This window comes from Podarcis tiliguerta (assembly GCF_965153285.1).
Source record: "Podarcis tiliguerta genome assembly, chromosome: 1".
Lineage (NCBI taxonomy): Eukaryota > Metazoa > Chordata > Lepidosauria > Squamata > Lacertidae > Podarcis > Podarcis tiliguerta.
In genome coordinates, this window is record NC_139534.1 from 52,510,362 (window position 1) to 52,524,657 (window position 14,296).

At 49.3% G+C, this 14,296-nt stretch overlaps 1 protein-coding gene across 2 annotated transcripts; it reads left to right on the forward strand.

Moving 5' to 3' along the window:
- The first annotated feature begins 662 nt into the window (after positions 1-662).
- GMPPA (GDP-mannose pyrophosphorylase A) lies at positions 663-13,783 on the forward strand. Of its 2 annotated transcripts, XM_083432117.1 has the most exons (14): positions 663-666; positions 897-1,037; positions 1,802-1,899; positions 2,782-2,885; positions 3,563-3,755; positions 4,368-4,427; positions 4,757-4,887; positions 5,029-5,043; positions 5,448-5,582; positions 6,499-6,596; positions 8,425-8,471; positions 8,659-8,751; positions 11,017-11,185; positions 11,330-13,783. In XM_083432117.1, exons 2-14 carry the CDS (start codon positions 998-1,000, stop codon positions 11,428-11,430), a joined length of 1,284 nt encoding a protein of 427 aa, XP_083288243.1. In that variant the 5' UTR covers positions 663-666; positions 897-997; the 3' UTR covers positions 11,431-13,783. The 2 variants fall into 2 exon arrangements, with proteins under 2 accessions (XP_083288243.1, XP_083288242.1); XM_083432116.1 differs by lacking the exons at positions 663-666; positions 5,029-5,043 and having other exon boundaries at positions 792-1,037.
- Positions 13,784-14,296: the final 513 nt, after the last annotated feature.

Genomic DNA, 14,296 nt, shown 5'->3' on the forward strand with positions numbered 1-14,296 from the left:
GGATTCAGTAGTGCTTTCTTGTAACTGCACCGGTTCAGCTCGTAAAACCACAGAAAGCTTTAAGAAAAGATCCTCAATCAGTAGCCCTTCTTTTAAATTAGAAGTGCAAATCATCCTACAAATAAGTAAGAAGCCACACTCACCTGCCCCACACCCACCGTGTATGCCAGACCTGGCTTAAAATGTGCTTGTACCTTGCAAGCAAGGCAGGAATTTACACAAGCTCCAATAGGGTTGGCTGCCATTTGAGCTCCCAAGTGGAGTCGCTCTCTTCCGAAAAGGGGTTTTTGCAGGCTCTGCCGATTGGTGGCTAATCCTTGCACTACATTAATGGTGAGGGCTGACTGCGCTTACTCAAATGGAGAGAGGAAGCCGTCTGCACATGCTCAGTAATCTGCATTCTCTCTAGAATCACTTCGCATGGTTCAAGCCTGCAATCTGAGAACTGATTCTTGGTTCCGCCCTCGAAGTGCCATCCCTTATAGCCTGGGCAGGCAGAGCAGTTCTTCCTGCCCTGTTTTGCAAAAATAGGCTTGGGGCAGGATGCCGCAAAGTGAAGCACCGTACGAGTCCCGTTTGAGCAGGCCAGTGGCCCATCTGCTCTCAACCCGATGCCTGTGGAAAGAAGCCCGAAAGCAGGACTGTTCTTCTTGGGGCAGCGAGGAAGGACCAAAACCGCCCCACGGCTTGCAACTTCCTCCCCACCCCAAACGCCCTAGCCTTCCCGGACAGCGAAAACAGCCAATCCAGGAGGATCCGCGTCAGCGCTGCCGGCCGGCTTCTCCCGCGGCGACGCGCCGACTGGATCGCTCAAGGCCCGCCCTGCGCGCGGCGGCGGACCCGGCCAGCGGTGACGTGGCATTCTCACGTGCTCGGAAGCAGAACTCGCCGAGGAGGGGACGCAGGATCGGCGCTGCGCACGGCTGCCCCTCTCGTCGCCATCCCTCGCGGGACGCCCTGCCTTCCAGTCTTGCGCGCCCCCCAGACGAAGAGGGCGATGCTGAAAGCCGTGGTCCTCATCGGCGGCCCCCAAAAAGGTGAGAGCCGCCAGCAATCCTAAAGCGGCCGGCCGAGCTTTGCTTCCCTCCCGCCCGGTGCACCTGCCCATCAGAGGAGACCCGCCGCCCCTCCCTTGCCCCACCTGCGGCGCCCATGGGGCTTGCGGGGTCAGGCGGAGGGACGTGGCCTCTGTCTCGAGGGGCGGGAGAGCCGAGTCTAAGGTCAGGGAGAGAAGTGGGGGGCAGGCTTTCCTCCTGGAAGCCGGTTCCCCACATGCTGTGGGTGTGCGAGAGGGAGTTGACTATGTCGTCAGACCTGGGAGACCTGTTTTCGAATTTCCATGCAGCTCACTGGGTGACCTTGGTCCAGCCACTTGCTAACCTACCCCACAGGGTGGTTGTGAGGATAAAATGGAGAGGGAGGGAACCATGTATGCCGTCTTGATTTCCCTGGAGGAAAGGTGGGATAGTAACTTGGTGAGGGACTGACACCCTGTGTGTGTTCAGAAGCCTGCTTGTTCCTTATCCCTTCCTGTATGTGAAGGGTGAATTCTACCCTGCTCTCACATGAATATTCCTTCTCTGCCCCTCCTCTGGCCCACCTGGTGTCACTCCCATTCCTCAGCCTTGGCTTCAGTCGTCTGCTGCTCTTCAGAAGCCTCAGAGTGACATTGGCTTCCCTTGTTCCTCTTCTGGCGGCAGCCATTCCTCTCAAGGCAGCCCACGATTTGTGTGCCTCCTGGCTCATTTGGGAATTTGGTGAGCGACAGCCTACAATTCTGTGGTAACCTTTTCTCTTGCAGGGACCCGCTTCCGGCCGTTGTCCTTTGAGGTGCCCAAGCCCTTGTTCCCTGTGGCAGGAGTGCCTATGATACAGCACCACATTGAGGCATGCACTAAGGTATGGAAGGGGAATTAAGCTGACACCATGAGGGGAGGAGTTCATAAAAACACCAGAGGAGCCCGCTGGATCAGGCCAGTGGCCCATCTGGGCCTCTGTCCTCTTCTCCCAGTGGCTGACCAGATGCCTGTGAGAAGCCTGCAAGATGGACATGAGCACAACAGCACTCCGCCCACCTGTGGTTCCCAGCAACTGGTATTCAGAGGCATAATGTCTCTTGACAGGAGAGGCAGAACACAGCCATTGTGGCTGGGAGTCCTTGATGCCTTTTCCATGAATTTGACTAATCCTGCCTTAAGGTTGGTGGCTATTACTGCTTCCTGTGGAAGTGAGCACCGTTGTTTAACTTTTACAATATGATAATCTTTATTGTGATGCATGAAGGACTTTTGTCTGTCTTGAATCTTCCAACATTCAGCTTCATTGGATGTCTGCAAGTTTTAGTGTTAAGATATCTTACGAAATGTTTCTCTGTCCACTTTCTCCATGCTGTGCAAACTTTTCTAAACTTATTTCAGTTCACCTCTTATTTGCCTTTTCTCTAAAAGAAAAAAAAAAGGTCCATAATGCTTCAACCGTTCTTCATAGGGGAGTTGTTCCACCCCCTTGGTAATTTGGGTCATCCTTTTCTGAACCTTTTCTCACTTTAAAATATTGCTTTTGAGGTGAGCTGACCAGAACTGTACACAGCATTCCAACTGTGTTTGCACCAATAGATTTGTATAGTGGCATTGTGAAACTGACAGGGTTATTTTCAGTCCAGAAAGTTGCCTTGTGCTCTAACATGCAATAAACTGAGCAAGTAGGAATATTTTAGCTCTCCTGCTCTTGGCTTCATATGCCAACCAGTGGTTGCTCCATCTTCCTTTCCCTTCTCTGCAGGTGCCCAACATGAAGGAGATTCTCCTGATTGGATTCTATCAGCCCAATGAGGCCCTCAGCCGGTTCCTGGTGTCAGCCCAGCAAGAGTTCAAAATACCCATCAGGTGGGTGGTCACAGTGCTGGCTCAACCACTAGACATAATGAGGCGGCCACTTCAGGCAGCTGGTGTTGGGTTGCATGAAAGGGCAGCAGATTGTTTGGGTATTTAAATGCATTGATTATTTTTTTTCATAATAAATGCAGTGGTGGGGAGGCTTTTGCTGAGGAGTGGTGGTGCTTGTGGGGTTTTTCTGCCTCAGGTACCAAAATAATTTGCTCATCCTTGGATGCTGTGCAACAGGACAGAGGAAGTGAGATAGAGCCATTCAGTCTTCTGTCTTAGACAGCAAAATGCCTTGGGCTGGTCGCACTGCTAAAGAGAGAGGAAGGGGCTCCATCTTTGCAACCTGCCATTCAGGTCCTGATTCTGCACAGCCTTTGGAAAAGGGGGGTATAACTCTGGTAGAGCATCTGCTTTGCATGCAGAAGATCCCAGGTGCAATCTCTGGCATCCCTAGATAGGGCTGGGAGAAACTCTTGCCTGAAACCCTGGGCACTTGCTGCCAGCCAGTGTAGGCAGTATTATGATCGATGGACTAGTGGCCTGACTCTGCCTAAGCCAGCTCTCTGGGTCCCTATGCACCTGTTGAAACAGCCTGGCACATTTGGCCTAGTAGACCTTGGCACAAGCAATTCCTCCCCCTGCAGTGAAGGGCCTTAGCAGCCTCCTGTTTTGTGTAGGTATCTGCAGGAATATGCTGCGCTTGGCACAGGCGGCGGTATCTACCACTTCCGGGACCAGATCCTCTTGGGTAACCCTGAAGCCTTCTTTGTGCTGAACGCTGACGTCTGCTCCGAATTCCCTCTGGGCGAGATGCTCAGCTTCCACCGGCAACTTGCCAATCCGGACAGCTTCCTCATGCTGGGCACCACGGTAATGGCACAGCCCTAGCCTCTCATGCTGACAGCACTGTGGGCTTGGAAGGAGGGTGCTGCTTAGCACAGGATTGTGTTTGGATTTTGGATTTGGATTTGATATCCCACTTTATCACTACCCTAAGCAGTCTCAAAGCGGCTGACATTCTCCTTTCCCTCCATCCCTCACAACAAACTCTCTGCAAGGTGTGTGGGGCTGAGAGACTTGAGAGAAGTGTGACTGGCCCAAGGTCACCCAGCAGCTGCATGTGGAGAAGCAGGGAATCAAACCCAGTTCACCTGATTACAAGTCCACTGCACTTAACCACTACACCACACTGACCTTTGGCTCTCTTGATACTTGCTGGGCTACCACTCCTATCATCCCTGACCGCACTGATTTAGCTGGTGGGAGCTGGAGTTTGGTCGCTGATGGAGAGGTCCCCCTTCCCTGGCTTTGGGAATGCAGTTTGAGGGCTAGCTGCAGGTTCCTAGCCTTTGTGGGGCAAAATGGTTGCCTTGCTAGGATCCCAGTCCCAGTGCTCCTGGCAACCCTGTCCTGCAAATTCTTCTCTAATCCCTCTCACCCCCTGGTAATGCTCCTGTGACCATTTTTCTTTTTTGTCCCTAGGCCAACAGAAAGCAGTCCCTGAACTATGGCTGCATTGTGGCGAACACTGAGACGCATGAGGTATGTGGAGGTCTGGAGGGAAGACTGGGCAGCAGGCATGCCCCAGTAGAGAGCTGCTCCACCTGGGATGAGGACCCTGTGCCTTCCAGAGGCTGTCCGACTACAACTCCCATCAGCCTTGAGTGTTGGCCATGCTGGCTGAGGCTGATGGGAGTTCAAGAGCCAAGACTGTCCACTGTCTCCCCTATTCCTGTACCCCGTCCAGCACAACCTTCCTGCCTGCTGCTCTCTGGAGCCTGGCTCAAGCAGAGCAATCCCCAGCACTGGATGGTGCAATTCCCAAGACTCTCCCTTCTCTGCCCCACCTACGTGTCCCCTTCCTTCTCCAGGTCCTGCACTACGTGGAGAAGCCCAGCACTTTCGTCAGCGAGCTCATCAACTGCGGCATCTACTTGTTCACGCCGGCCATCTTCCATCACATTGGCGCTGTCTTCCAACGGAACCAGCAGGAGCTGCTTCTGTGAGTGTCTTTCTTAGCTGTTCTTTCCTGCTTCCTGGGAGCAACATCTGGTCACTTATCATCTCTCTCTCTTTCTGTTTCTCTTCCCTCTCTCTGTGTCTCTTCCATCTCTTCTTCGTGCCACCCCTTGCCCACATTTAGGGGCGCATGCCTTGGGTAAGTGTCCATCTCCTCCTTCCTCCTGCATTCCTCATCTCCCAAGTGCTTTTGTGCTTCTCTGCTCCATGGGACTTGGGCACTCAGGCTTAGAACTGGCTTCCTAGGCTTTTAGGCTTTTTTTAAGGCTTTTTGGCTTCCTAGGGATGGGCAAACCTCTGTGGCCCTCAGGATGTTGTTGGATGGACTCCAATTCCCAACAGGTCCAACCAGCAGGGCCAAGGGCCAGAGATGATGGGAGTTGTAGTCCAGCCACCTCCAGAGTGCTTCAGGTTCCTCATCCTCAGTAGCAGTACTTGAGTGGTTGTTTTCCCTGACCTAGAGATACCTTTCCTTGCTGGCCACACATCATCTTTCCACTGAGTCATGTGGGCCCTAACCCTTTGTATGCCTTGTTCGCACAGGGAGGAGAGCACCAATGGCTGGCAACGAGCTGAAGCCATCAGGCTGGAGCAGGATGTCTTCACAGCCCTTGCTGGGCAGGGACGCCTCTTTGCCTACAAGACGGAGGGGTTCTGGAGTCAGATCAAATCTGCTGGGTAAGGAGGAAGTAGAGGGAAGTACAAGCCTGGGAGGTGGTTGTAAGCCTGCCTGTGAGATAGCCAAACATTGAATCAAATTTTTCTCTGTGGATCTGAGCTTTTCTTACCTTTAGCAGATACATGCATGCTTTTTTTGGAGGCGGGGAACCGTAAGAATATGGTGACAATGCAAAAGCCAAAGAGAAACTCCTGAGAATTATTTCTTATATTGGGAAATGGATGGGTTGGGGGAGCGCTGACGATGGACCCTGATCACAGCCTCTCTTTCTTCCTCTATGACTGTTGTTCTGTAGTCACGAGCCCAGGGATGAGGAATTTGTGGCCTTCCAGAGGTTGCTGGATTCCAGCTCATCCCTGAGCATTGGCCATTCTGGCTGAGGCTGATGGGAGTTTGAATCAAACACCACTGGGGCGCGGGCACAAGTCCTCCACCCTTGCTCTCGTATGTGTGGATCCAAACTCTATATTCCTTCCTCTTTCTCTTTTCTCAAGTGTTGTCCCAAAGGCTGTGGGGGGCAGGGATCCAAACTAATAAATATGTGAATCCCTGAAGCAGAACAAGTGCAATTCTAATTTCCTACAATTTAGCTTTTGAGCTTAGAATTTGTGTTTCTGTCACATGGGTGGCCAGAGTCCAATTGTTCAAATGAAAGGCAAGAAAATTTGAACTCCCTGGGAAGGTGCAGAATTGGGTTTACAGGAGATACTGCCAGCTGAATGAGGCAGGATAAAAATGTCCTGTGCTCCATCCCAGGAAGAAAGGATTCTTCTTCTTTTGATCATAGGCTTTATTTTTTGGGTGAGGCACTCATTCATTTTCCTTTGTCCTCAAGAGGACAAAGGCATTCACGGACTTGATGCTGCATTTGGAGGCAGGTGCCAGGTGTAATTTCTGGCTTGTTCTCTTTGCCAGGTCTGCAATCTATGCCAGTCGCCTGTATCTGAGTTGCTACAGCCAGTGCCACCCAGAAAGACTTGCCCAGAACCAACCTGGTGGACCCACCATCCGAGGTACTGGCTCCCTCTTTCCCCATATGGGAGACGAAAACCACGGATGCATGATGTTGGTAGGATGAGATAATTCTGCTTTTGTTCCACAACATAAAGGGGCCATAGCATCTGAAAACAGGTTTGCTGGGTGGAGGCCATATCGGTGGTACAGTTTCCAAGGGGCTTGGGTCATGCCTGCACGTCGCTAGACTCCAGCTACCATCAGCCACAGCCAGCATGGCTAGTGGACCAAAATGATGGAAGTTGTAGTCCAACAGCTTCTAGATGGCACCGGGTTCAGGAAGGCTGCTCCAAAGCGTGTGATGTGCCTCCTTTAAGTGTTTATCCTTTTTGCATTGCTTTTGAATAGCTTTACTAAATTGGGAAATGTTTGCCTGTTTTCTGTGTACTTCATGCAACCGTCTTCAGCCATCATCTTCTGGTGGCTGACTTGGAGCTCTTAGACCTGGTTTCAGAGCCTGCCAGAATGATACTTGATAAAACAACATCACATCGTTCACATCGAAGGCTGTGACAAATACAAAGAACAGCAAATCAGTGCAATAATACAAAGCTAAAATTCCAAATCCTGCATCAATACATAGAAAGAGAGATAGAGATAGAGAGAGAGTGAGAGTCCTGTAAGTACTTCTCCAATGACTCACCCCTCGTTGGGTTATATAGACCCATCTAAAAAAATTTGCTATGGTAGAACCACATCTCAAATTTTATGTTGTTCTTTTTGTATTGAATGTGCTGTATGTGGTTATTTTATTGTTCATATAGTTATATGTTATGACAAATCAGTAAAAATTAGTAAGGAAAGAGGAGATTGCAAGGGTACAAAGGAAGGGGCTTGAATACAAATTAAACATCTGTATCTCCACAGCAATTTTATCTATCTTGCTCCTTTGTGCTTTACACTGGAATTATTAGAAAACCATCAGTTTTAGCAAGAGCACTCCTTCTCTCCCCATAATTGTGCTTGGTGAGAGTCTTCTTTAGTTTTCAAGCTGCGCAGCTTGCAGACTTAACATATAGAATAGGAGAACAAGAAGAACATACATTTAGAGAAAATTGGAAAACATTCATTGAATATATGGGGGAAATTGTGTACACTTGAAAACGTTGGCAGCATTAAGATAAATTCAACTGTGTAAATAAGTTTTGATGGATGTAATAATGGAATACTGAATGGTTTAGTTTTTATAAAATATGCAGGGATTTATTATATGCAAAATGAACCTTGGAAAGAGAAGAAGGGAAGTCATTGATATTTTAAGGATATTTAAATGAGTATTCTAAATTGTAAAACAGAAAATTATATACATTATATGCTCTCAGTGTGGTGTAGTGGTTGAGAGCAGTAGTCTTGTAATCTGGGGAACCGGGTTCTCTTCCGTGCTCCTCCACATGCAGCTGCTGGGTGACCTTGGGCTAGTCACACTTCTTTGAAGTCTCTCAGCCCCACTCACCTCACAGAGTGTTTGTTGTGGGGGAGGAAGGGAAAGGAGAATGTTAGCCGCTTTGAGACTCCTTAAAGGGAGTGAAAGGCGGGATATCAAAGCCAAACTCTTGTTCTCTCTTTAGTTTGTCCCAAGCTACTATGGCAAGGCAGTTATCTGTCTTTGAAAGGAGTCTCTACCCATCTAGGCAACAGCGTGTGTTTGGGTTATTTGCTTTACAGAGTCTGATGTGCACAGAGGTATTCAGCATTGCTGCTGGAAACCCGCATTGTTGTAGAAAAGCAGAATCTCTGCAGTGATGCTTTCAGAGGGGTGGCAATGAATCTTCTCCATTGTGGAGTAAGGAGAAGAACTAACTCTGTTGCTGCTTCTTTTCTATGCAGGGAATGTTTATATCCATCCTGCAGCCTCGGTGGATTCCAGCGCCGTGGTAAGTGTAATGGGCAAGGTGTACTCTGTGCCTGGCTCCAGCATGTGTGGGATAGATTTTAAGGAGCTGTGCATTTTGGTTTAATCTCTGGGCCCCTGAACACACCCCGGACTTAGGAGAGCATACAGATGAAGGGGGCTATTGGCCTGCGCTGGGCCACTGACCACCCTGTGCCTTTTCCCTGTAGCTAGGTCCCAATGTGTCCATCGGGAAGGGGGTGACGATTGGTGCTGGCGTGCGTGTGCGTGAGTCCATTATTCTGCATGGGGCTTCTCTCCAGGTAGGTATTGCTCCCAAGATCCAATGGGTCAAGTTCTAATGTCTTGCATCACCTTAGGGGACTACTCAGACTATTGTTCTTAGTATAACAAATGTGTGGTTTTATTGCTCATTTGTTGCTTGGGATCGAGACACCTTTTCCACAAAGCAGAATTCAAACAGTGGTGTTTCATCACAGGGGAAAAAATAACTTCCTTTCTGCTCCAGCTGGTGCTGCCTGCGGCAGCCATGGCTGTGGTTGTATGAGTGTTGCAGCCCACCCATTGGATGTTGTCTGTGACATCACTTTGATAGGGCTTCCTCCCCATTGTCCAGTTGTGCCATTTTGATAAGAGACCCACCATCCCTCCACTAAATGTAGGAGTCTGCATGAAACCGTTTAAAATGCTTGCTTAAAAGTGACAGCCAGCAACAAGGTCCCTGCAGCGATGCCTAGCAATTTTAGGAACGTTTTCATTATTTTCTCCCCACCCCTCTGCAAACTGCACTTTTTACTTAATTATTTTGGCACTGCGTGTAGGCTCAGCCCACCATCACCCATGTTTTACACAATGGTAGGATCGTTGTACTACTGCTGCCGGATTGGGGTTGGCACTTTGTAGCTCTAATCCAGGGATGGGGAATCTGTGGCCATCCAGATGTTTTCGGGAACCCCATCAGCTGCAGCCAGCATGGTCAGTGGTTAGGGATGGTGGGAGTCGTCATCGGAGAACATCTGGAGGGCCTCAGAAGTCACATCTCTGATCAGAGGCAGGAGGCTGTTTTTGGCTTAGGACAGCTCTTGCTTTGCTTCTCGTTGTTTTGCTAATGCCCTGCAGGTGGCACTAGTGCACTGCAAAGTCTGGTATTCCCCTGCTCGGTCTGCCCCCCCCCCCCCCCACATACGGAGGTAATTTCATTTATGCATTATCAACGAAGACATACAAATGCAGCAGAAGCTGTGGATTCATGAGAGATGTAAAAGATTTGTAAATCTGTGGTGCTGCATCATTTATAAAAAAAATTAGCAGGGCTATTAAGAATTTAGGAGGGGAAATTATTGATACCCTATATCCTCCCCCTTTATTTTCTTGGTATGTCCCAGCTCTAAAAGTACCTAGTATCTTGAGGACTGCAGAAGTCCTGACTGAAATTCTGAAGAGGGGTTGCTAGTCAGACAATAGCTGGATCAGTTGGCCTGATGTGCTACAAGGCAGCTTCTTCCATACATTTCCCATTAAATGTGCAGTACAATCCTAAGCATGAAATATGTCCTGCTGAATCGGATTTACTCCTTCGTTAAGGGCCAGAGTAGATGAGAAGTTAAGTGTGTGTTTGCATTTATCATGTGCTTAAAAAAAAGAAAATGAAAATATCCATGGGAAGGGGGTGTCATAATGGTTATTGGCATTGTGGCAGGCAGGGAAGTGGAGTTCAGCTCTTTCCCCCCCTGCTGTGGCCATGATGGAAAAACCCACTCTTCCACAGCTGCTCTTTGCACTGGGAGGGAAAGCGGGGCAGTTTGGGAGGTGCCATTTCCATCACAACCACAGCAGGGGATGGAGAGGGTCAAACTCTCCCTCTGTCTCAACAAACTCTGTTTTTAAAAAGTGCACATTAAATGCAGAGATGCATTTAACACCGCTTCTAATTTGGCCCTGTGTTTCGGAGGGCAGTTTTGATATTTTTATGGTGCGGCTTTTAAACGCTGAAAGTGCTCCTCCGCATGTGCCTCCAGTAATCCTTGTTTAACAGCTCTACAAAGTTCCTGAATAAATAGAGGAGTTGTTTGTTCTTGTAGAAAATCAATTGAGTCAGTAGTTGGGGTTGTTAAAAGTGGGAAAGAAAGTTTGATGAGTGTCTGGGAAAAGCTGCACTTCAGATTTCCCCACAGTGATCTCCACTTCCCTTTTAAGTGTTTTATAAGCACCATTTACGTCCTGGACTGTCTGGAGGATTAACACCAGTCTTAGTAGCATCCATGGCAAGATTGCTGAATCCCAGGGTGATGCCACCTGCAGCATACGAGGAACGCAGGAACTGTATTAGAGCGGTTGGTGGGGGACAGGAAGAAAAAGCCAGAATTGTACAGGCTCCTTTGTCCTCTCACTTAAAGGAGAAGCTCCTGCTCTCCTTCATCTGACGTCACGGGTGGGTGTGATTTGGGGGACAGTGGCCTTGTGGCCCAAATGGGAACCCTTGGCAGGCCAGGATTGACCCAAGGGCTGGTGGTCCCCCACCCCCATGTTAGTGCCTCAGTTCTACCTTTCCTATCCCCTTTCCCCAGGACCATACATGCGTGCTGAACAGCATTGTGGGCTGGGATAGCACCATTGGACGCTGGGCTCGTGTAGAGGGTACTCCCAGCGACCCCAACCCTAATGATCCCTACGCAAAGATTGACAGCGAGACTCTCTTTCGGGATGGCCGCCTGACCCCATCCATCACCATTCTGGGTAAGCGTCTGCCCACTTTAAACTCTTTCCTGTACCTCCCTGCAAAAGAAGAATACTCTCTTTCGCTTCTCTCTTTTGTGTTGGCTGCATTTCCCCTCTCACCCACCCACTTGCTGATGCCTCTTGCTGCTCCCTCCTCGACAGGCTGCAACGTGACCATCCCTGCCGAAGTGGTCATCCTCAACTCCATCGTTCTGCCCCACAAGGAACTGAGCCGCAGCTTCAAGAATCAAATCATTCTCTGAATGGGGCAGGCAGGAGGGGAACAGAGGGAAACCTCGGACAGTGCTGCCCCCACCCTCAAGCCATGGCCTCTCTTTGGACCTAGCATGGGTCACCACAGACTTCCCTCCAGGTCTGTTCATGGAAGCGGCAGGAGGGGGGATGCGAGCTTCCCTCTTGGGCTGCTGCTATGTCAGGTGGCTTGCCTACTCCTCCTTCAGCTGCCGCAGAACCTTTCCTGGAAGCAGGAGGCTGCCTCATCCCGAGGCCGCAGTGCTGCCTTACTACCAGCCAAAGGCACGTGGCAAGGAAAGGATGTGTGGATACGCTGGGGAGCCTTTATTAAACCTGAGGGCTGCATTCTCTCATGCGCAGTGCTAGAGCCCAAAGTGGGTGGGGCAACAGAATCTTGCCTTTTGTACTTCAGCCACGCAGTAAGAGGTTTTCATATACACACACCTGCCTTTATCAAGGCAAGGAAGAGGCAACATCACAGTCAAAAGGACCTATTCCACCAGGCAAATGTGCTGGTGGAGAGGGCAGAGCAGGGCTGGTGTGCTGTGGGAAGAGTCCCAAGGGGACAGCTAGAGAGACCTGGAGGCTTCCCTACCCCTGGCCTAGGCCACTGAAGGACCCAGGGGTACATATGCATGCCATTTGGGCCTCGGGTGCATTCGTTCAGCACCCCACATTTCCACTAGCTGCAGTGCATTTTTCCTGATTCCCCTTAGTACAGTGGTACCTTGGGTTGCATACACTTCAGGTTACATACGCTACAAACTCCGCTAACCCAGGTTGCAAACTCCGCTAACCCAGAAATAGTGCTTCAGGTTAAGAACTTTGCTTCAGGATGAGAACAGAAATCATACAGCAGCGGTGCAGCAGCAGGAGGAGGCCCCATTAGCTAAAGTGGTGCTTCAGGTTAAGAACAGTTTCAGGTTAAGTACGAACCTCTGGAACGAATTAAGTACTTAACCCAAGGTACCACTGTATGGCAGTGTGTGTCTGTGTGTGTATCATTTTCCTGCTTGTGCACAAAGGCACCAAACTGGGATTGTGGGGATCTGCCACGGAGACATGCTCTAATCTATTTGGCAAGCAGCTGTCCCTTAGTATGTGCACGCAGCCTCATGTTTCTTGCAGAAACTGGATGGTGGAGCCTAGAAGCAATTTGAGTGGGCAGCAAGGGGGGGGGGGGCGGGAGGACAAACTTACTGCATAGCTTAACCTCCGCTGCAAACTGGAGCTTTGATTTTAAAGCTCCAAGACGAATGAGTAGATATTGGTTGAGGGATCAACTGCAGCTTGTTAGAGTGAGTGCATGTTGAGGAAAGTGCTTGAGTCTGTTAGTTTTTAAGTTAATGGGAACAGCTTTCCACAAGGGCTGGAACAGGAGCCTGCATTGAGCAAGGGGCTCTGGAGATCAGATGCAACAGGGACTCTGGCACATGCAAGCTCCCACACTGCTGTTGCGGTTCATTTGCCCTCAGGCTTTACCTTTCCATGTGCAAGGGCTGAGGTTGCAAGGAGAGGGGTTGTCTCTTGCAGAGGTGAAGAACTGGCAGCCCTCCGGGTGATGCTGGACTTGATCTCTCATCACCTCTGACCCTGGGTCTTGCTGGCTAGGAGTAATGGGAGCTGGAATCCAACAACAGTTGAAGGGTCAAATGTTCCTCTATTGATACAAAGTGCCCTGATCTGATTAGGTTCTGCTAACCTGTTTTCCTTGCCTTAATGGCAGGATTCCAACTCGGGGCCTGGGTGTTGGGGGATGCACTAAGCTGCACCTAAGGGAGGTGAAAACCCTGCTCCTGATATAATTCAGCACCAGTGAGGAGGGTTATGTGTTTACATTCTTGCTGTTTGTGAAGCACTTTGAGAACATGTTGGAACATGGACATATCAATGTAAACAGCTATGGAGGATGTTCAGTTTCCAAAGCAACTCACAGCAAGTTTCCTTTCCAAGGTCTAAAGACTGGCTAAGGTCTGCTGCCTCTCTGCCTTGCCAAGTTCAGGAATTAGGACCCTACAGTGAACTGGTAAAAGCATCAGAGGAAACAGCTGACCCATCTCCAGCAGGTAGTGGGGTAGGGGTGAGGGTTATTTGAAACAGGATCTATTGCCTCTCTGTGCTTGCATCCATCTTAAGGACATATTCTGTGGCTGCAGATCCCTTTCTAATTGGTATTTCTCCTGCCCCCATCAGATTGTGACCTGGGTAAAATTCATACTAATAAAGGCATTAGCAATTCAGCATTTTGTTGCTGTCCGGGAGGGGGGCTGGCTGCATTGGTGTGCCTATTTTATCTGCTTGTTTTTTACTTGCAGCTTCTTCCATTAAAAAAATGAAATAAAGAGATCATATTTAAATATATATATTAATTATTCTTGAGCTGCAGCTTTCTATAAAGTAGGATGGGTGGATTGTGAGGATGAAGAGGAGGAGGAGGAGGATTGTAAAATGTGTTGCATACTGCCAAGATTCAAAGGGCAGGTGTTGTTCAAAAACAGCATCCTTGGCTGGGCTAAGGGACGTGTCCAGCCCCACCCTCTTTCTCTGAGATGTGTCCTGCATGTCAGGCAGCTTGTTCTGTTCAGCGGAACCACCCTGGCTTCTGTTTCTTGGTAATGCTAGAAAGAGATGGAAAGTTGGTTGCTTTCATATATACATGCAGCAGATACTATTTCAGGAACAGAATCAGACATGCAAGATAAATGCTAGCCTACCTCCCAACTCTGCAAAAAAATCGAGAGAGAGAATGTCAGTAAGTAAACGGAGTAAAGATTTGTGTAATTAGACCTTTTTATAACACAGGTTGTAAAGTCCCCAATCAAAGGCTCCTGCAAAAGGTTAAGTAGTCGTGGCATAAGCAGAGACATCCTTTTG